This window comes from Anguilla anguilla, chromosome 14, assembly GCF_013347855.1.
Source record: "Anguilla anguilla isolate fAngAng1 chromosome 14, fAngAng1.pri, whole genome shotgun sequence".
Taxonomy (NCBI): Eukaryota; Metazoa; Chordata; class Actinopteri; order Anguilliformes; family Anguillidae; genus Anguilla; species Anguilla anguilla.
The window spans coordinates 24,192,216-24,214,233 of record NC_049214.1 but is presented as its reverse complement, the minus strand read 5'-3'; the positions used below and the strand labels follow the sequence as shown (position 1 = coordinate 24,214,233).

Below are 22,018 nucleotides of genomic sequence, written 5' to 3'. Positions count from 1 at the left end.
TATGAACACTAGATCCATTATAAACTGGCTTTTGCAATACCGTTCTTCTTACAATCTTCCAATAAATAGAAGTACAGAAAGGCCATGTGTTGAGTACTAGCCATATTATTTCCTTATAGAAGGATGTGTGTTTTCATCACCCAGTTGTTGCTGTCATAATCCTCCTTTAACTCAGTGAAAAGATACACGAGAACATTGTGTTCTGTGATGTCAGTGTTCAGAGCCCATGGAATGAAACCTATTGATGAATTTATCCAGAATTTCTGGACTGGAGGTAGGTTGAAAACAAATTTGAGAAAAAAATTAAGGATAAATGTAACTTTTTCAGTGCAGCTGCTGACGCCAAAACAGAAAATAACTGTGTCACCCACATGTAACATGTTTCACTTTGTTACACCAAATTTCAAATGTGTACCTGTGAACTGTTGCATCAGTTGTTTACAACGAATTTCCATCAAGCACCAATGGCGCATTGCATCACCGCCAATCGGTGCGAACGCTGATGGGCCACAACATGCTTTCCAAATGAATATCCTATTCAGTCAAATCACTGCTCAAGGATGAAATACGTTTCTTAAAATATGATTTTCCTTTGCCATCCAAAGAAATATTTACCAGTGTTGGATATCACTGGCTTTCTGTTATGCAAAGCGTTTCTGGTCTGTGGCCATCATATTCCATGGTAAACTGGTGGTGAGATATGGCCCCTGCTGGAAATTTTCCATGCACCCCACCCCTACTCTGCTGTTCTGATTGGCCAGAGGCATGATCCCAGCAGAGCTGAATTATCAGTGATGGGGTTTCTCTATATCTCTCTATTCCAGTCTCTGCTTCGCTTCACACAGTCCAAACAGGGGTTCATGCAGGACTTAACTGGAGACAGCAGGGATCACAGCAGTACTGAGATAATTAAGGACACATTTCACCACCAACACTGGTAAGATTATTCTATACTTCCTTTGTGTGGGGGAATGTTGTCTCCCTTTTGCATAATTGTATTTATTTATTTTGTTATTGAACAAATACGGACTATGAACACAAACACTCTCAATCCATTGTTCTGGTAGAAACAAGCAAGAATGTTGTGCCAAATAGCTCACTGCCACATTGTAACAGTTTAAAACCATATTTACAATTCTATATCTATGACGGTATATCTTCTTGAACACAATGCTAGAACTTTGCTTTACACTGTAGTCTGAGTGAAATAAGATCAGGAAGGTAGGACACCATCGCGGACTTAAAATAAATGTTGTTAAACACACAAAGAGTGCCGCAGAGAGACGTATGCCGTATAATTAATGTAAGGTAATCACTTCACTGCATCACAAGTGAACTTCATGTAAAATGCTCACCGGCAAAACTTTATCAAAAAGCTAATCTTACATGAACAGTATTTGCTTTAACTTTATTAAAATGTTAGTTCATGGTATATTTACAAATGTAAGTTTATTTAAATATAAGCACAGACATACATTTGCAGTGATAATTATTAAAATAATGTGGTTACATTACAATTTATCTTGTTTTGGAAGAGTTGGAGAGTCTATTTCCGAGTCACGTAACATTGCATTACAGTCATTTAGCAGATGCTCTTTTATGCAGTGCACCTTACAAAGTAGGAGAAACAGAAGTGTATTCACCTGATTTATATTAGCAATAATACCAGACCTGGCTGACAAAATTCCCAGTGATTATATTCATCATCACAAAAATCTATTACACTAATTAAATTTCATAACGCAAACCAAGAACCTAAATACAAATTCTGCATCAGATTAATTTCATTACAATCCCTCAGAGGAGGAATGTAAAAAAAACTCTGAACTTGTAACCTAAAACCATAACCCTAATTAAAACAAAAGTTGTAAATGCAAGGGGGTGGGGAAGCGTTACCAAGATTCAGACTGAAGAAGTGGGTCTTCATTCTGTTTTAGAAGATGGCCAAAGATTCTGCTGTCCTGACCAGTTTGGGCATTTTGTTCCACCACTGTGGGGTCAGTACAGACAGGCATATTGGCAGGGTGAAGTTACCATGCAGGGAGGGGAGTGCCAATCATCTCAAAGCTTGCACTGGAACTGAGAGCTCAGACTGGCGTTTGGGACCAAAGGATGGTTGGAGGAAAGGTGAAGCTGTTCCATTTACTGCCCTGTAGGCTGGTACCAAAAATTTAAACACTGCCAGGAAGCCAGTGATGTAAAGGTGTGATGTGAGCACACTTGGGAAGATAGTAGATGTGTTGTGAGGAGGTGTTCTGTATTAATGCAGAATGCAGCCCTGTAATTCTCATCTTATTGTGAATGCTTTTCTTTCTCTCTGTTTGAACAGAAACCCCCCAACCTGCATCCCGCTGGAGCCCCATCTCCTGCCAGTTAAACACCCATGGAGATCTTATACTTCAACACTTCCATCCTCTACATCCATAAACCAGCAAACAGTAGCATTAGGGGTGGTGACATTACTGTGTACGACACGTGTAAGCACATGCCTGAGGTCCTGATCTTTTATCTGGCCTTGCAGTTCATCAATATGTTCTTGGGGATCCCTGCTAACTTGATAGTGTTGTGGCTCCTGCACAAGAACAAGGGGGACTCCTCCAGCTCCGACATCTTCATCCTCCACCTGGCCATCCTGGATACCTTCTTCTGCCTCATCCCACCCCTGGAGCTGGCCAACATAGTCTTCCTCACCACCAGCAGCACCTGGTATGTATTGCGCTTCTTCTACGGGGTGAAAGACTCTTCGCCGCTCTTCCTCTCCTGCATCTGCATGGATCGCTACATGGCCGTCCTGCACCCAATCACCTTCACCGAGCTGAAGGACCGAAACCACCGTACAGTGTGTGCTGCTGTGGTGTGGCTGATCACCCTGGTCTATGCCGCGGCCAAATGCGTGGGCAACATCCCCAACTTTGAGAAGGCCTTCACCGTCATGATCCTGGCAGCTTTTGCTTTCATGCTGTTCTGCAATGTGGCCATCCTGCATGCACTCCGCAAGTCGGGCCCCGGTCGTGATGAGATGCACCCCGTCAAGAAGAGGGCCTTCAAGATGGTGCTCATCATCCTGGCCATCATCGTCTTCAACTATTTCCCACCTGTGGCATTGTTCCCCTTCAAGGAGTACTTCTCCCCAGAAGTGTTCCACTGTTACATCCACTACATAGCATTTGGCTTCATGGACATCAGCAGCAGCATTCAGCCTCTTCTCTACCTCTCCCGGGAAATTCCCAGGGTCCCTTGCTGTTGCCCTAAGGAACAAGACTCAGGAAACTCCACTGATCCAAGTTGAACTTTTTGATCAAAAATCCATTGTGTAGATTTTCAATTTAATATTTATTTTTGTAGGATTTTTATTTCTCCAGTTATGGAACTGAAGCAGGTTTTTGTAATGAAACTCATTTTAAATAAATGATCGTGCATCACGCATAGAGTTCAACTGAATGGACATTGATTTGAACTGCTAACACTTACCAGTGTACTGAAATATATCAGTCAGTCAAATCAAATAGCAGCAACAGGATTTTGACAGCTTGCTGTTGTTCCTGGCATGTATTTCTAAAAAAGAGCACTGTTCAAAATTTATAAGGAAAGAGATGTTTTTTTTCATTTCCTAGATGAAACATTTGTCTAAATATCATTTTCATTGTAACATTTGTGCAATATATGTAAATGTCCATACCTGTAATAATTTATGGCTACTGTAGATAGCAAATATACACTGACACATCATACTTACTGGTAATATAATTTTCTGTTTTTCTGTTTAACTATATTTCAGCTGCCTTTAAAAGTAGAAGTGTGTATGTTGTGACTTTATATATCTCCTGTTTTTAGAATATAAAGAAAAGAATATTTTGAAACAGGAAGAAAGACGGTAGTGTGACTCTTAATAACCGCAAGTCTTTAAAACTTCTACACACCATTTTAGACAGGCTGAAGATATGATAGGCAGTTCTGCATGTATTAGACACTATTTTTAATCAGTGAATGGAGAAGAGGTATGGCATATGCTAGCATACCCTTAGGAACAAGCTTACCCAAGCAGGCAAACATGCAATGCACAATAATTACAAAAAACAAAAAATAACTCAATCTTAACAAGAGTTCTAGTCTTATATTCAGACTTTAAATCTTTTCTTAAAATATATCTATATTTGTATTACTTTTTGCTAAATATGAAAAAAGATTTGCCAATGGCTTAAGACAATTTCACTCATCAAACAAAAAGTAATTTAAAACCAGCTATTATTTTCAACTTGAGAAAAATAAATTCATATAAATACATTCTTAAATCTCATTACAAGACTAAAACATAAAGACAGATTTTTTTGCCATGTAAGATGATGCTCATCTGCCACACGTTAAATTTATGAAAAAATGCTGAATAAATTCATTTTATTCAAACCTGTCACTGAAAAAATATGTCAAATCTATTTGTGGATTCATCACAGGAGCACTATCTCTAAGCTGACATTGTACTTCAGTAAGTATGGTTAGTTCTTGACATTTCCAGCCTTCAAAACATTTTTCACTTGACCATTATTTTAGGGTTTTTCTTCACAGTCACAGTTCTTGTCTGTCATCAACTGCAGTCATCTTCCTGGGCTGACTTGTAAGGTGTTTTCTTTTTCAAGACTTTCCAAATTGCTGTACTTCATATACCCAGCTTCTGTACTATCCTTCAAAATGTAATTTTCCGTTCTCTCAGCTTAGGAATTATTTGCTTTTCATCCATCATTAGTTCTCTGGCCTTCCTGATGGTGTAGGCCTCTGACTCCAAATCCAATCTCCACAGATGAAAACAAAGGCTAAACCCAAGAATAGACACTCACTGCCCTTTTATGTGTGAACAATCAATGCAAAAGGAACACTTGAGCAACAGTTAACACCTGTCAGTCATCTTTTGTCAGGAAACACCTTTTGCAGGAAGGCTTTATACTGTAGCATTGTAAGGAATTGCTTCAATTCAGCCAGAAGAACATTAGTGAAGTCGGGCACTGATTTGGCAATTAGGCCTGGCTTGCAGTTGGCTTCCTAACAGATCCCAAAGGTACTGTCATGCTCAAACAGGAAAGGGCTTTCCCCAAACTGTTGTCACAAAGTTGAAAGCACAGACTCGTCTAGAATGTCACTGCATTAAGATTTGCCTTCACTAGAGCTAAGGGACCTTATTGCTGTGAGGCAACAGTGCTACCCACTGCACCACCATGCCGCCCAGCAGTGAAATGTAACATATTTAAGTATTAATACTAGTACAGGCAAGGAAAGGGCAATAAAGATGCTCATTCAAAGATTTTGTTAAAAATGAAACGTTAGCTAGCTAGCTAAATGAATATAACCAGAAATAATCTAATAGTCCTTAAAAGGCACTCTAATTTAAGTGAACCTAACGTTAGTCAAATATTTGCATTGTCTTGCCTGTAAGTCGGCGGCGCAAACTACGGGTCTCGAGTTATCCATGGGTTGACGGGGCGTGGAAAGGGGAGTGGTTACTGTATTCGTGACGCACCAAGTTGACAACTTTCTCAACCGGTTGAAAATAGGACGATACATTTAAAACGCATATTTCTCCAAAAATACAGAACGGACATATTTAATACTTTACCCATTGTGTTTGTTCAATGCCTCTTGTGCAAATAGCACATAAAACCAAGAAAGTGTGAAAATCACCATGGTACTCCTTTAAATTAAAACGTATTTTCATAACCCATTAGGATGTTTCTTTATGTTCTAAATTGTTTAGATGTATAATATCACTGCCACCTACTGCCCACGGACAGACATTGATTCAATGTAGTTGGTTACCAGCTCCTGGAGAATAATTTAACATAATTGTTTTTCGTTTAATGTGAGGCCTATCTGTGTCTATTAAATAACCATTTGTCTCATACAGGGAAGGTGGATTCTAGATATGTGAACAAGTTGTCGATTGTCACTCGCGAGCACGCATGTCGAATGTTAAATAGAAAATTCGTTTATTTTCTTATTTAAATTCTCAAATTGTTCAAAATAAGATTAATCTTACACTCGTAATTCACTTTAACGTGACTTACCGACAGTTGAAAAGATGGCCAGCTTGCTAAAGAGTGCCGCATTGTGGAAATATTTTGAAAAGCTCAATGAAAACAGTTTCACATACCATATGTCGAACCCTATGATGGTAATCGACTTAAGAACCAATTGTCAGAGGTCAAGAGATCTCAGCAAACAAGCACCCTATGTCGTAGTGAGACTACATCAGCGTGTGAGCTGGCCAGCTGAAACGACAATAGATTTAATTGTAAAAAAAAATATTTTTTTTTACAATTAACTGATATGCGAAGGGCATCGTACGGACAAAGAGGTTGGGTAATGTTTTCTCATTTGAAGTTTAAAGATTTCAACTAAATTCCAATTGTTTCAAACTACTTCCTAGGGCCAGTCACTTTTTTTGCAGTGGGTGGGACTTCAAAGCTCAATACAACGTGCGAGTATGCGCGAGGCAGATCCAAAAGAGCAAACGAGTCAACATGAGCTGTTTTAAATAAAGCTTTGAGAAGCAGCTATTTATCTTCTGTGACGAGGGGTGTGAAACACTACGAACAGCTTGTTAAACGGATTACCTAATTTCGCTGTTTTCAAAGCAGAGACAGGACGCTATTTTCCCTTTTTTTTAAACTACACTATCCATCGTTACACGACCGCTGATACCATGGCAGAAAGCGACTGGGATACCGTGACCGTCCTGCGGAAGAAGGGTCCAACTGCGGCGCAGGCCAAATCCAAACAGGTAGCGATGGTTAAAGATCTCAGCCAAACACAGAAAGTGAAAGAAATATTATTACACCAGGATCTGAATTCTATATCTGGATCAGTCACTGAGCCAGCGAGAACGCTAAGTTAACTAGGTGATAGCATGCTATAATCTGTTCTCGCCTCGACAATGGCAAGTTAAACTTGATTAAATATTCAAGTACTGTTAGATATTATCAAAACTGTTATTATGACTCCAACAGGCACTGTCAACGTTATACACACAATCCAGGTGACTACAGTGGGAGGTCTGAACTCGCTTGACTCTATTTTGTGAACAAATGAGTGTTCATTAACGTTATCTTGTCTACGTTAGCTTGCTAGCCAAGTTAGCCTATTTTAGGACCGATAAGACGTCATTCTTACTTTTGAAATATTTGAAGGCTATAATATCCTGACAGTTTGCTCGGGTCGCCAGTTTTCTTCTCGAAATTTGAATTTGTATAACCTTTAAATTATTTTATTGCGTTAACATGCTGTTATCACTACCTTGCCAGTTACCTTGCTACCTTATCACTATGCATATCACTACCTTGCCAGTTACAACATACAAATTGGCCTCCGTAAGTTCACCAGCTAGCATTTAGCCGGGTGAGACAGCCCTTGGTAGCATTAGTAACAAACATAACATTACTTGATTCATGCTGCCTGCCAGTGGTCATGAAAGCCAAATAGAAAAACTCTACAGGCGCCTCGTTTTTAAAGATCGTAAGGTTAGTTGAAGTGCAAGAGAACATGACTAGCATTTAAGTTATAACTGATAGTTATCCCAAACGCACACAGCGAATCACTAATGGTGTTGGCTTTGTTTTAGTAGGCGAGTTAAACATTAGCTAATGTACCTAATACCTACAATAATTCAAAACAAAGGTGACAGTCTTTTAAACATGCTGAAGCAACGAGTGCAAAAATGTAAAATAGGTGTTTAACTTCAAAATGAATGTATTTATATTTGGATTGTCAAACGTGAAATAGCTTTGTACTGATGTTTAGTGCGAGTGTAAAATGATTACATTTTTTTGGCTTTTTTAAAAGTCAGCAATATAGAGCTGTTAGTTTTTTCGTTGTTGGGATCAAGCCGATGCATTCAGAAGTAGCAACCTGACCCTTACAAAAATATACTTTGGTAATTATATTACATTACAATCACTTCACCGACATCCAGGGCGACGTATAAAAGTGGAGAACATCGGCGTTACTATCTGGAATACATAAATACGTTATCACCAAGAAGGCACAGAGGCCTCATAATCAATAAGTGTAATGTTGACCGAACAAACAACGGTCTGTATTGTAGCGAAAGAAAGAACAACTAGACAGATAACCTCTCTACAAAGCTGTAACTATAACATTATTTAAAGGGAAATCCAAAGAGAGAGGTTATCTAGAGGGTGTCCGAGGAGCCACGTTGTGATCTGAAGAGGTGAGTCTTCAGTCTGTCAAATTATGGGCAAGGTTTCTGCTGTTCTGACTGCAGTGCAATATACAGGTGTGCAGTGGGGAGGTGCCAGATGCCCAGGGGTAACAGAAGGGAGGGGTCTGATGATCAAAACAAGATATAGCGGAGCTGTCCCTTTAGCTGCTTTATAGCGCCGGGGTTTTGAATTTGATGCACGCCGATGCAGGTAGCCAATGGGGGGGGGGGGGTGTGAAAGGGAGAGTGACATGATTGAGACTGCGGAGGTTGTAGATTAGATGAACTGCAGCATTCTGGATGAGCTGCAGAGGCAGGCAGGAGGGAGTTGCAGTAGTCCATTACATTACATTACATTACATTATAGGCATTTAGCAGACGCTATTATCCAGAGCGACGTACAACAAGTGCATAGGTTTCATGATGTAGAGGCGCAAAAGAAACACTAGAGTGAAGTAAGGATCGTAGTGCCAGAAGTGACCACATCGATCAGGGATCCAACCCTGTAGAGTAAGCTTGTTCAGCAAGCAAGAAGTCCAGGCAGTAGATTAGCAGTGCCTGGACAAAGAGCTGGGTTCAGTAGGTGGTGAGGAAGGGGTCGGATTCTCCCAAAGTTGCGTAGGAAGAATTTGCACGTCCAACACACTGCCATCTTCTCAGAGAGGGACAGTTTGGTGTCCAGCACCACTCCGAGATTCCAGAAGTAGTGATTAAGTAGTGTATGGATCTATGCACAGTATCTATTTTACAATCAGTATTTAAGTTGAAAATATATAAGAACTTGTACATTTTGTAAAATTAACTTGAGAACCAACTATAAACATTCGGTCAGGAGTGTAAGTTTTCATCAGCTGTTTAAAACGTTCAGTTAAATGTCTTCAATGATACAATTTCTGTGATTTGACACTGATATGAGGCATAAAGTTTTAATGACCTCATTCTCTTCAGCTGGTTAGATGAAAAAACAGGGCCAAGGTACTTGAAATAATTTAGGAAACATTTAGTTGCACTGCTTTGGAATACAGCATGTTTAATTTGTATGAGCCAAGATAGCCAGTTTATTCATTTAAGCCAAACAGCTGAAATTAATAAACCATCACAAAATCTCAGCATTATATAAAATAATTTTTTCTCTCTTTGGAACAAATCCACTATTGACATTCTGATTAAAAAGCTGCAACAGCGACACCCACAGACAAAAGGGAGTCAAGCAGTGGTGTGATGGGGAGGACAAGGGAGGAAAACTCTGTCATCCCTTAGAGCGACTCTGAATGAACCTGTGATTTAAAAAAAAAAATGTCCTTTCTTTCCACTTGCCCCCCCTCTCATGTCATTTTCCTTTGAAAAGTCATTAGAGTTAACTTATTTTAAAGCTATTCTGTCCTATAAAACATTCTCAGAAGAACTTGTCAGTGCACTCGCCGCTCCTCTCTTCTCATATAAATTTGAGTAAGGTTGCATCTCCGTCTCTCAGCAATGTGTCACATTGAGTGATTAAGTTTTGTGCTGTTTCAGCCTTTGTATGGCCCTCAAGCCCTTGACCACTCGTGTACTCACCTGTCCCCAGAAATACGCCTTTAGTCTGAGACTCCGTAATCCGTGAGTCCAGAGGGCTCTGCTTTGGAATTGGGCCAATGTTAGATTTACTAATCAAATTCTTGTTTGTCCGACGGAGTAAATGTTTAATTTAATTAAGGAGATCATTTTATACCACCTGCACTAAATTATCCTGGATTGTTTATGCGACGTATGTGAAAGAGGGCCCTGGTAGATATCCTTTGCTAATGGGCAGTCCTATGACTAACATTTTATTATTGGCCATGCCTTCTGATGGAGAACCTATCGTCAACAGGCCTCACAGCAGCTATGAAGATGATCTCCCAACGTGTCAATTTATTCAACACGATCCTCTCAAGCTGACCTGCTTTTAGTTACATCTAACACAATTGATGAATACTGTTATCTTCTGCATTAGGCCTGTATGGTGAATCTGGAAACAACAACATGATTGAATAAATATGTTGCTTTGAGCAAGTAATCTTGTTCCTGCATAATTTTTCGTTGAACATAAGAAAGTTGAGAAGTAGCCAGCTAGTGTGAAATAACACATGTAACACGTACCTTTACTTTGGAAGCGATGTCTTCAACAGCATTCCGTAATAAATGCTGAGATCTGAGAATGACCTTTTCCCTCATTGGTAGAAACGGTCTGTTTTCCTGTTAGCTACGCGATTCCACTCCCTCAGCAATTCTTCATCTAATCATAATGCTAAAATGGGAAAATAGAAAATGGTGACAAGCTATAATAGTAGACACTGATGATCTGTTGCAGTCTAGTTTCATTCTTCTAGTGACGTTTATGGAACTAATAATATACATAATGTCACTGTTATCTCAAAAATATATCCTAGCTAACGGAAATCGATCCAACTAGCTACAAAAGCTAGCCCTACACAGCTAGCTAGATAGCTTCTGGCTGCATGTTATTTCTGTACAAAGAGGCAGTGTTTTGTGCAAAGTATTTTGGTGACTTAATGACGGCTCAAACTAGCATGATGTTAGCTAGCTACCTCATATTGTGGAAGACAAGTTAACTAGTCGACGTACCGGCGAAAACATACTGTGGTTCCAGGCCTGTCTCTCATAGTCCGCCAGTTAACGGTTAGACTGAATATTATTCAGGTTTTCGATATCTTAGCTCAGCTGTTACTACAACTGGTCGGTTCAATTTCAACAGTTTTAATCTAAAAATCAAATAAACAGAACCACCTCGTTTTAATTAAATATGATCTAACCAGATGACTTACGTTGATGAAATGTATTTTTAAAAACTTTCTCTATCAACTCGGTCAACTTGATTAGCGCGGCAACAGTTGTTTAAAGAATCGCTCGAGCCGTGCTCACGAGACTGGTTACGTAGCTTTTCGTCCTGCATTTGCTGTCACTTACGCCGGTATTGTCCCAATAGTCAATGTTGTTGAATCTGATACACGTAAGCAACGTGCACCCACCATTCACAATACTGCAACCTGTGCTTTTATTCACAGCCGCAATACAAAATTACAGTGTGGTATGCGAGATACTGTGTAATGCCATAACCTCGAAATATTTATGTCACTGGCGTAGGCACGAGTGGGTCAGGGCCATTGTCATCTGAATAGTAACCTGGCCCCGCCATTTATCTTGGCTGAACCACCACACCAATCGTTAATCTTTTAAAAAAATTATTATAATTATTTTTTTACGAATTTGAACAGTTTATTCAAAGTTCGAAATTCGGGGGCGCGGCCACCCCTCTTGGGTCCACATTCGTAATCTCCCCCTTAGAATTATTTTACCCAGCATGTGGTACTTTTTTCGTGTTTTTTCTGGATTAGGCTACCAAAGGAATACTTTATGAACCACGGGATATTTTTCTAAGGGGTTGAAATGAGAATATGAATTTCATATGAAGAGTAGTCACTCCAGGACCGAAATAATTCTGATGTGCTACATCCAGAACCTAATGAAAAATTCTCATATTTGTAACAATATCATTAAATTAAATGAAGAATGACCAAATTGCCTAAACTACAAAAGGACAGCTAAGCTATTTGGTGCTTCTTTTCAAGGCCATTTTATATAAAAACAAAAGGGGCCACATGCACTGGAAACGTCAACTTCTCTTATTTTTGTAATAGTTGATAAACTTAGTCCATAAAAAAGTAATGGTTGCTGAACTAGAGCATCACTGTTACTTACCATATTTTAGATTTCAGATAGAAATGTCCCTATATCCCAACTCTACCGCGTTACTGAAAAGTGAGTGAAGATTCTCTGTGATGCACTGCAACAGCTGTGGGATGTGGGGACACAACACCACCTGCTGTTGGTTGTACCTCCTGTTCTGGGCGGTACCTGGGTGATTCTGCATTCTTTGTTGCTACGCCAACTCAGGAAGTTCTGCCCTACCCACCATGAATTTGAAAGTCAGAAAATCTGAGTACTCTTGAGCTTCAACGATGACAGGGATGGAGCTTAAGGAAGTGAATGTTTAGTTCATATGATGAACATCTGTGGTCTGGCTCTGCTGGGGAGGGTCAAATCAAGGAACCACAATGAATTGTTATTAAAAAGACCGGTAATGTTTAATTGTGGCAGTCGGTCAGCACATTATTTTCCACAGACCTATGGCGCGCAGTTATTTAAATAATCTGAATCAGTCTAATTGTATAGCATCATGACTTAACAGGGAATGGGAGGGTAGGTTAGTTCAGCCAGGGGCCAGTTAGGAAAGCCATCACAGCGATAGGAGACGCTTCTGGTACTGCGACTGGAAGTTCAGCAGGGTTCGGGCCTAAAATGTGCTGGTTTGCTTTATTCTGTAGGCAATCACTGCGGCACAGAGAAGGGGAGAGGATCTCGAAACCACAAAGAAATGTAAGAATCCTGCTAAATACAGCGCAAAGCCTGTTTTGAAGTTATCTTTTTTGAATAGACATTTTGTCTTTTGAATTAGGTTCAGTTGATATTATTGGGGAGCTTCCAACCATTTTTGGATACGGCATCATCCGTATAATTGTTGATTATAATATATGTAAATATTCCAAAAATTAAATGTATGGAGGGGGGAGGGGGGTGTCTGCATGACTGTGCTTTCAGTTGAATGTTTCAGCAAACTCACTGTGGAGCACTGTAACAAAAAAAAAAAACAGTAAAAGGGGAGGGGATGGGTTACCAAGTGATTGGGAAAGTTGTTTGTGTGATGTGAACAAGCCCTATCTGTTGTTCAGCAATGACTTAATTCATTGATCGGGGGTGTGGGGGGGTTCCTCCTTCAGGGTCTGCAGGACAAAACAAGCAGCACCTGGTGACAAAGAACACGGCCAAGCTGGACCGTGAAACGGAGGAGCTGCACCATGACAGGGTGCCGCTGGAGGTGGGCAGGGTGATTCAGCTCGGACGGCAGAACAACGGTCTGACGCAGAAAGACCTGGCCACCGTGAGTGACGCCCGTGTTGTGTACACACACACTCAAACATACATATTACGCGCACACCGTTTGCAGCATGACAGTACGGTAGCTGTTTCACACTGCCAGGTGGTGTAGGTTGTTATGGTGACAACTGCTGGGTTTTGGGGGTGTGCGCATGCGTTGTTGAGTGTGTGTGGCAGAAGTTAGGAAACAAACGGTTGAACTCACTCCCGTGTCGAGCTGGATTATTTTTTGCTTTCTTAAACACAATAGCCAGTGCCCCGGTCATCCTTCCACTGATACTGAACATGGAAAACGTGCTTCCGGATTATTCCGTGTGTTCTTCCTTTTTACAGGAATGCATGTTTGGCTCATTGCAATGTGTTTTGTCTCCGAACTCTTCATCTTCCATAAAAGGTTTAGGTTCCGTGACTAGGTTTCCTTCTACTCTTTCGGCAGTTGGCTCCCTACTGATTCCAGCTGTCAAGTCTGTAATTTAACAGTTGAAAATATAGCCTCTCTCTAATGGAACTGTTTGCCGTAAAGCACATTAGCATGTAGCATTAGGTGCATGAGAACTGATCTAATTAAGCATCTAATGGGAATAATTAAAACCTTATTACAATTCAGGAGGTACAATTTTGGCAGCATACACGGGGGTTGCGTGCATGCACGCGTGCGTGTGAGTGAGAGAGATTTCTACCACACACAGTGTATGCTTTTTTTTATAATTTTGCCTTTATTCAGAGCAGTACAGAATCAGGTCTTTTTAAGACTGGTGTATTTTTCATATTCATTAGAAAATCAACGAGAAGCCCCAGATCATTGCTGATTATGAAAGTGGGAGGGCCATACCCAGCAACCAGGTCATGGGCAAGATCGAGAGGGCCATTGGTGAGATATACCGTTCTCCACTTACACACATTGACAACGAACAGAACAGAAGGTTGCTTTATGTAGTGATTGACTTGGTTTTTGGTTTTTTGTTAAATCAAATGATTTGATGATGCTTGATCTTCTGCAAAACCTTGTAACTGTAATACTCTGCACTTTTAGAATCCAAAGTGTGGATTTAGAATCTATGAAACTGTTATTTCACCATTAGCTAGCCTTGCTAAATATTCTTCATTTTATAACCTTCAATTTGATTTAAAAAAAACATTTTCTTTTGCAGTACTTGGTAAATGGAATTTCCCCTCTGGTTGCTTAGCACTGTGGTACACTTGGTTGTACTTTCCCGCCTTAAGAGAAACCTGTTGGGTGTGCTTCTTTTTTTGTATTAGGGCTGAAGCTACGTGGGAGGGAAATTGGACAACCCCTTGAAGCAAAGCCTAAAAAATGAAAACAAAGCCTCGAAATCAGCCCCTCCCCCTTCCCTTGACCACACCTCTAGCCCCTCCCCCACATGTCTTGCCACTCCCCCATTGCTTTCCCTTTCTTGCACTATGCATCCCTTGCTAACCCTCCCCCCCCCCCCCCGGGGGCTGATCTCACCTGGCTCTGCTGGTTGGCTGGGTGTTTCCGCATCATCGCTACGCTGGCAAATGAGAATTCAACATGATTGCACACAGCAAGCGAGTGAATAATGTATAAAAACTTAATCCCAAAGTGCTGTGGGGTTGTTGTTTTTTTTTTTTTTGGTTTTTGGTTAGCATGTTTATTTTTTGTTTTTTATTAAATTGCTGGATTTTATCTAGAGCTGATGGAGTTAACATTTAATTGAGAGAATTCATCATCTGCTTTAGTCATGCTTAATCACAACCTTTTTGCTCCTTTTTGCATTTTCTGGGGCTCGAAGTTGAGTGTTGGCTCGACATGCCTTTAAGCAGTTTCCTTTGATTGTATTGCAAATAAAGATTGAACCCTTTGGCAGGTTATTTGTGTGTCCCCTTTCTTTCACTAAATTGTACATCTGGGGGGTATTTCACGAAACAGGATTACTAAATTACCTGAATAACTGCGCTGACTAAAATCTGGAACAGCTATTTTTACTTGCTCCAGATTTTGGAGGGTTCTGGGTTTTGCTCAGCACAGTTATCCAGCTAACTCCGTAATCCTGCTTTGTGAAATACCCCCCTGGACACGGGACAGGATGTGCAACAGAAATGCCCATATTTTGACCTGAGATTCCCACCCGTGTAACTGAAATGGGCGCTCCATCCGGAGTTGGCTGAATAAATTGGCTTGCCCCGACATGTCCAAAAAGATAAACCTTGAATTTGTACATTTTGCCAAATTAAAAAATAAAGAAATTCTCTTGTCTTAGCTCAACAATTTTGTCCCACAAACTGGTGCTATTCTTTGAGCCTGGGAACTATTTTCATTCATCAGTTGCTCTTGAGATGTTCTAATTGGTCCATTCTCTTTCTCATATGGGAGATTTTCCTGTGCGTAGGCAATACAGCCCTCATACGGTTGTAATGACTTAGCATCTGCGGCACGGGCTCCAGGGTCTCTACCAGAAGGACTCAGCAACTACACAACCGAACCCTGGTTAGGGAAAAAAAAGAGAAATTTTATTTTATAATAGATCTTATTTGGAAATAATTGACCCTTTTTTTAAAATTTTTTTTAAAAGGCACATGATTAGGGTTTCTCTGTTCAGAGGATTTACAGACAGGAAATGAGACTTCTGTAACTGCATGCAGCGAGTTTCCTTTGTAGCACAAACAGCAGTGGAACTCCCCGTTTGCCGAACGCTCGCTGTGGATTTTCTCTTGTTTCGCCACCACGCCGCGCCACCTGCAGATTACCCGGTTCCAGTTTCTGCCTGTGGTGAGGCCGGTCCTGTATCTTCATCTGGCCTGTCCCCTAGCAGTGTGACGGTGTCCCCAGGCCCCGCCCAGTAATCTTAGACTGCAGGCGCAGAATACTCATTCACTCGCATTCTCACACAAGTGTGTTCTGCAGCTGGGAGATACAAGTATTATAGACAAAGATCCTGCTTCATCTGAATCTTATGCCTTTCCCCTCCTATTATTCCATCTGTCGGCTGTGTCCACTGGAGAATCACAGGATGAAATGGATGCTGAACCCTATATCACCTGGTTTTCCAGGTATCACTCAGGCTAAAATATCCCTAAAACCCTGAGGACCGTGAGTCTCCAGTCCTGGAGTAAACACCAATTCTCTGTTGTGTTCCTTTCAGGAAGAGGGGCACATTATCTGGGGGAATTATAACCAAGCAAGGAACTGGAATTCTAGAGATTCTAACACCCTTGGGGCAACTGCAGCCAACTTGGTAGGACTTTAAACATCAGGTTGAGAGTTGGAGACTACAGAACTGCATGATAAATAAGGAAGCTGTCAGATTAGAAGCAGCTGCTGCAGTTATAACCAGTTCTGTTGCCTACAGGTTTTACCCCAATGTTCAAACTTGGCTGCAATTGCTCCCTTGTGTTTTTCCGAATGATCTGACTTGTACAAGTGCTGACGAGTCGCACTGTCTGAAAATTTTGCCGTTGTGTTTCTCCTGTTTTTAAAAATGATTTTGGCTCCAGTTTCTCCCAAGTTTGGAATGCGCAATCATGTTACCTGCGCTCACTGCGGCACTATCCAATCAGGAGAGCGCAGAAAAGCATGTGCTCTCTTCCGAAGCACAGCTGCCGTTTCTTATCACACGGTAGTTTGTGAGACTGCCTCACATAGACAGCAGTTGGAGGAAGATTCTTAATGTGCCGCACAGGTGGGCTTGCGGGTGCCTGACTGGAACAGAGCCTTAGCAGTTACCAGTCTGTGGGTCACATCCACACACTGGAACAGAGCCTTAACAGATACAAGTCTGTGGAGCCCATCAACACACTGGAACAGTGCCTTAGCAGATACCAGTCTGTGGGTCACATCCACACACTGGAACAGTGCCTTAACAGATACCAGTCTGTGGAGCCCATCAACACACTGGAACAGTGCCTTAGCAGATACCAGTCTGTGGGTCACATCCACACACTGGAACAGTGCCTTAACAGATACCAGTCTGTGGAGCCCATCCACACACTGGAACAGTGCCTTAGCAGATACCAGTCTGTGGGTCACATCCACACACTGGAACAGTGCCTTAACAGATACCAGTCTGTGGGTCCCATCCACACACTGGAACAGAGCCTTAGCAGATACAAGTCTGTGGAGCCCATCCACACACTGGAACAGTGCCTTAACAGATACCAGTCTGTGGAGCCCATCCACACACTGAAACAGTGCCTTAGCAGATACCAGTCTGTGGAGCCCATCCACACACTGGAACAGTGCCTTAACAGATACCAGTCCGTGGGTCCCATCCACACACTGGAACAGTGCCTTAGCAGATGCCAGACTGTGGGTCCCATCCACACACTGGAACAGTGCCTTAACAGATACAAGTCTGTGGGTCCCATCCACACACTGGAACAGTGCCTTAACAGATACAAGTCTGTGGAGACCATCCACACACTGGAACAGTGCCTTAACAGATACCAGTCTGTGGGTCCCATCCACACACTGCAACACAGCCTGAGCAGATGCCAGACTGTGGGTCCCATCCACACACTGGAACAGTGCCTTAACAGATACAAGTCCGTGGGTCCCATCCACACACTGGAACAGTGCCTTAACAGATACAAGTCCGTGGGTCCCATCCACACACTGGAACAGAGCCTTAACAGGATGAGCCACCCAGCAGCCCCTCAAAGCTATGATCCCAGTTCTCATGTTTCATATTTCTTGCGTTTTGCTTGTCCCTGAATACGGTTATTCTTAAACTTTAAACATACACCATTAATGCATTTAGCCCAGCGTCCACCAAACCAGTTGCCATGGTACCAGAAAGACAGATGTTGTTCATTATATAAACATCAGCAAAAAAATTAAAAAATTCAGAGCACCAGAGGTTCGAGAAGTGAGTTTCACCTTTAAAAAATTAAAAAGGGGACCAGGGACCGCTGACAAAGTAACCGAAGTAAAAACTGTAACAAGACACATGTTGAACTTGGAGGGTTTTTTAATGAAATGGCTATATTGTTCCATCTGTAAAGAGGGTTCGGGTTCAGGTAAAATCTGATGTGTGCAAACAATGAACATATCCAATAGATTTCCATCAGCGCGTTCTAGAGGGCGCTGAAATTTCCCTTTTGAATCCCATATGACACAAGTACCCATGGTTTTAAAGTGCTGTGACGCAGCGCAAAGATAAATAATTACCCTTTTACACAGAGCATCAGCCTCCCTTCACACTGTTCCACTTCCACCCCCGTATGTAGTCATTAATGCTGCAACCACTCAGTCCAGTGAAACGTGTCTCATTTCAATTCAGCTGCAGAAGAGGGGAGGGGGTGTCTGGCCAGTACACACCTGTAAGGGGGGGGGGGGGGGGGTGTCTGGCCAGTGCACAACTGTAAGGGGGGTGTCTGGCCAGTACACACCTGTAAGGTGTTGGGGGGAGTCTGGCTAGTACACACCTGTAAGTAGTGTAAGGAGCTGAACTTTGAAGTTTCCTGCCGAGTTTTAGCTGCATTAGTTATGGTCCAGTGAGCACAGTGACTCCTTGCACAAATACATGCTTTCTCCCTGTGCATGTGTGAGTGTGTGTGTGTGTGTGCACCTTGTGTGTGTGCATGTGTGTCTGTGTATGCGTGTGTGTGTGCACATTGTGTCTCTGCATATATGTGTGTGTGCATGTGTGTTTGTGGGAGAGGGCTGTTCTTCATCCAAACCAGTAGGATAGGGCCTCTATCTGTCGGTTAGGGCTTCCCTCTGTAGTATAGGGCCTCTCTCTGAAGAATGGGGCCTCTTTCTGTAATATGGGGCCTCTCTCTGTAGGACAGAGCCTCTCTCTGAAGAATAGGGCCTCTCTCTGTAGGATAGGGCCTCTCTCTGTGTGACAGGTGTTTGGACAAATGGACGGACAGACTAATGAAGGGCAGATGACTGACAAAGGTGGAACGCATTGGCTGCAGCCTCTTCTCCTGACCGCTCCGTTGCCATGGCCACAGATCTCGTACCTCTGTGCCGCCTGGTTCCTGAAATGGCCGCCAAGCTCATGATCTTTATGTCACGTGGTGACCAGCGACTGTGACCACAGTCAGAGCTCAGGGATGATGTCTGCAAGGCACAGCGTGCACGGACGGAGTAACTTCCTGTACGGACAGAGTGACTTCCTGTGCCAAGCGCTTTCCGTCCTTCTCCCCACCCCCACCCTCGTCTACCCGCAAAGGCATTGCCATGACAACTAAGGCAAATTCTCCCAGCGAAGACGCTCGCCGTCTTCTCTCTCCTTCCTCTTTTCGATGCCGCTTTTGCTGAAAAGTACAGACTTTCCCTATATTCATTAATATCGGTCCATCTCTTAAAATAAATTATTTGTACATTACATTACTCCCTTCTCACCGCCCTGCATTAGTGCAGGAGAGTATTACTTTACGACAGCGAAGCCAGCCTCCTGCGTCACCACACTGCGAGTTTACTCTCTGAGCTGCTGCACTTCAGCAGTCTGCATAATAAACACGCCCGATTCAGTTAGGGTCAGCAACTTCAGAGTCCATTTCTATCTTCGCGGAGTTCTTCTGGACGTTTTTTTTATGATTAAAAAAAAAAAAAAAACCAAGCAGATTCATGACACGACCAAAGAAAACATCAGTACACGTTCACTGTAAAACCAGCTGAGGCCAGGGTCCAGCAAAATATTTCACAGGCAGTTTCCATGGAAACCCAGGAGTCCTCTCAGAGGGCTGCGAACGGGAGTCTTCTGAGTGGAGGAGGAAGGATGACGTCAGAGCCTCTCGTCCAATCACTGCACTCCTTCCTCGTCGACGTATGTCGAGGGAAACCAACCAATCTAAAAATAAGAGACAAGGAGAACCGCTCTGAATTCTCGAAAACTATTCAGAGAAGGTTCAAGACAGGCTCACGTTCATAAATCCACACCAGTCTCTACATGGCTAATGCCGTATCTGTCAGTGAAATAAGGGAACGCACTGTAACGCTCCATTTAATAAAGCAGCACACATCAAAGAACACTGTAACAAAATGATTTTGTCACCTGTTTTCTTTCACTTTTACAGTCAGTTAAGAGAGTTCTCTCCTTCCTTTATTTTTTGTCTGAAGTGTGGAGTTACGGAGCTCACCCTGCCGTTTGCCTCCCCCTTCCACCAGCCCTGGTCCCCCCCGATCTTGCTGTAGATCTTCACGATGTCCCCCTCCCTCAGGGACAGCTCTCTCATGTCGCGGGCGGCGAAGTTGTACCTGGCCACCGCCGTGCTGACCACCCTGGGCGTGAACACTGGGGACGAGAAACGACACGTCCGTATCGACCACACCCCGACCTACACCCCCTCCCCACCCCAACTCCCATCATCCCCAGCTGAACTTTGCACTCGGGTCACTATAATCTGCACCTGAAGGGGGCGCTACAGCCAAACACACAGGCTGCTTACACACTCAAGCCAGGCGGTGAGGTTAGTGCCACCTGGAGGAGATGTGTATGTCCTGCTGATGACAACTGCACGTTTAGGCGGTCCTGATTGGCTATCCCTCATGTATTTATCAGCTGATTGGATATCCCTCATGTGTCTATCAGCTGATTGGATATCCCTCATGTGTTCATCAGCTGATGAGGGCATCAATGAAATGGGAAGAGATGAATTTTATCATTTCAGAAAATTACAGAGAAATTTCAGATAGATGAGATCACAAGAGAAGCTCTGATCTGAATAGCTGAGATTAAGAAAGAATGACCCAAGTAGAAAGATGTATCAATACAAAGACATAAAGAGAGATAGAGAGAGAGAGAGAGAGAGAGAGAAGAAAAACACAAGGAAAAGAGCGATATAGTTGAGAAATCAGAAAGACAGAGTGGGAGAGAGGGAGTACCTGACCAGAAGGGGGCGGAGGTCTGAGAGGAGAAGTTGAGGCCCTGAGGACTGAGGAAAGAGAAGTTGTAGGAAGCACAGGGGGCTGCTGAGGCAGAAAGAGAGAGAGAGAGAGAGAGACAGAGAGAGGGGAAGTGAGAGAGAGAGAGGGAGAGGAAGTGAGAGAGACAGAGAGAAACAAGGGAGAGAGGGAGAAAGAAAGGAATAAAGAGAGAGAGAGAAAGAGAGAGAGAGGGGAACAAGAGAGAATAAGAAAGTGACAGGGACAGAGAGAACAAAATCAATTTATTGAAGAAGCGAGCGTGCTATCACTCAAAAGCACACGGCAACTGAACTCCCTCAGGAAAGCAGAGAGCCCCAGAAGCAGTGCGTAAAGGCAGGAGGGAGCATGTATAGTTTCACTGCTCAGTTCAGGTGCGTTTGCCCTGCTGCCCTCAGGTGTGTTCAGCCTGCTGAGTTCAGGTGTGTTTGCCCTGCTGCCCTCAGGTGTGTTCAGCCCGGCTGAGCTCAGGTGTGTTCAGCCCTGCTGCCCTCAGGTGTGTTCAGCCTTGCTGAGCTCAGGTGTGTTCAGCCCTGCTGCCCTCAGGTGTGTTCAGCCCTGCTGTGCTCAGGTGTGTTCAGCCCTGCTGAGCTCAGGTGTGTTCAGCCCTGCTCAGCTCAGGTTGTGTTCAGCCCTGCTCAGCTCAGGTGTGTTACTCCTGACCCTGGAATTACACATCTTCTGAGTGATATCAGGAGCCCCAGGTGAGCGGCCGGCGGCTCAGACGGAGTGATAAATCCCAGCCTCAGGACTGAGCCGCGCTCCCGTAAAAGGCTGTGTATTTAACAGCCTGTCAGCCACACTGCCGGAGACAGATACGCCTCGTACACCCACCCTGCTAAGCTAAGCGCCGAATCAGGAGTGATTTAGGACGGGGCCCTGTCCCAGCCCTGTCTGTGGCCGTCTTTATTTAAACACCTCTGGCTCAGCTCCAGAGAGGAGAGAGGTAACCCCCCCCCCCCCCCACTCTCCCGCGCCCT

At 43.0% G+C, this 22,018-nt stretch overlaps 3 protein-coding genes across 10 annotated transcripts in view; 2 read left to right on the top strand and 1 right to left on the bottom strand.

Annotated features, from left to right (window-relative positions):
• The first annotated feature begins 845 nt into the window (after window positions 1–845).
• Window positions 846–3,367, top strand: LOC118213234 (G-protein coupled receptor 15-like). The gene is made up of 2 exons (XM_035392030.1): window positions 846–937; window positions 2,330–3,367. Exon 2 carries the CDS (start codon window positions 2,384–2,386, stop codon window positions 3,287–3,289), a length of 906 nt encoding a protein of 301 aa, XP_035247921.1. The 5' UTR covers window positions 846–937; window positions 2,330–2,383; the 3' UTR covers window positions 3,290–3,367.
• Window positions 3,368–6,464: 3,097 nt separating this feature from the next.
• Window positions 6,465–15,037, top strand: LOC118213372 (endothelial differentiation-related factor 1 homolog). Its single transcript, XM_035392288.1, has 5 exons — window positions 6,465–6,769; window positions 12,574–12,625; window positions 13,027–13,187; window positions 13,961–14,054; window positions 14,444–15,037. Exons 1-5 carry the CDS (start codon window positions 6,692–6,694, stop codon window positions 14,500–14,502), a joined length of 444 nt encoding a protein of 147 aa, XP_035248179.1. The 5' UTR covers window positions 6,465–6,691; the 3' UTR covers window positions 14,503–15,037.
• Window positions 15,038–18,114: 3,077 nt separating this feature from the next.
• Window positions 18,115–22,018, bottom strand: part of LOC118212931 (guanine nucleotide exchange factor VAV2-like) — a 206,946-nt gene continuing 203,042 nt past the window's right edge. For 4 of the 8 annotated variants that reach the window (XM_035391459.1, XM_035391462.1, XM_035391461.1 and 1 more), the window contains 3 exons: window positions 21,000–21,086; window positions 20,255–20,409; window positions 18,115–19,965 (listed from right to left, as the gene is read on the bottom strand). In XM_035391459.1, the coding sequence (XP_035247350.1) occupies window positions 19,918–19,965; window positions 20,255–20,409; window positions 21,000–21,086 (290 nt within the window). In that variant the 3' untranslated portion in view covers window positions 18,115–19,917. The remainder of the gene's footprint in view (window positions 19,966–20,254; window positions 20,410–20,999; window positions 21,087–22,018) is intronic. The other 4 variants (XM_035391466.1, XM_035391460.1, XM_035391467.1 and 1 more) reach the window with 2 other exon arrangements.

Coding starts and splice junctions, on each gene's coding strand:
- LOC118213372 (XM_035392288.1), top strand. CDS start 6,692: ATGGCAGAAAGCGACTGGGATACCGTGACCGTCCTGCGGAAGAAGGGT. Junction 6,770..12,573: donor CGCAGGCCAAATCCAAACAG/GTAGCGATGGTT, acceptor TTTATTCTGTAG/GCAATCACTGCGGCACAGAG. Junction 13,188..13,960: donor CGCAGAAAGACCTGGCCACC/GTGAGTGACGCC, acceptor CATATTCATTAG/AAAATCAACGAGAAGCCCCA.
- LOC118213234 (XM_035392030.1), top strand. CDS start 2,384: ATGGAGATCTTATACTTCAACACTTCCATCCTCTACATCCATAAACCA.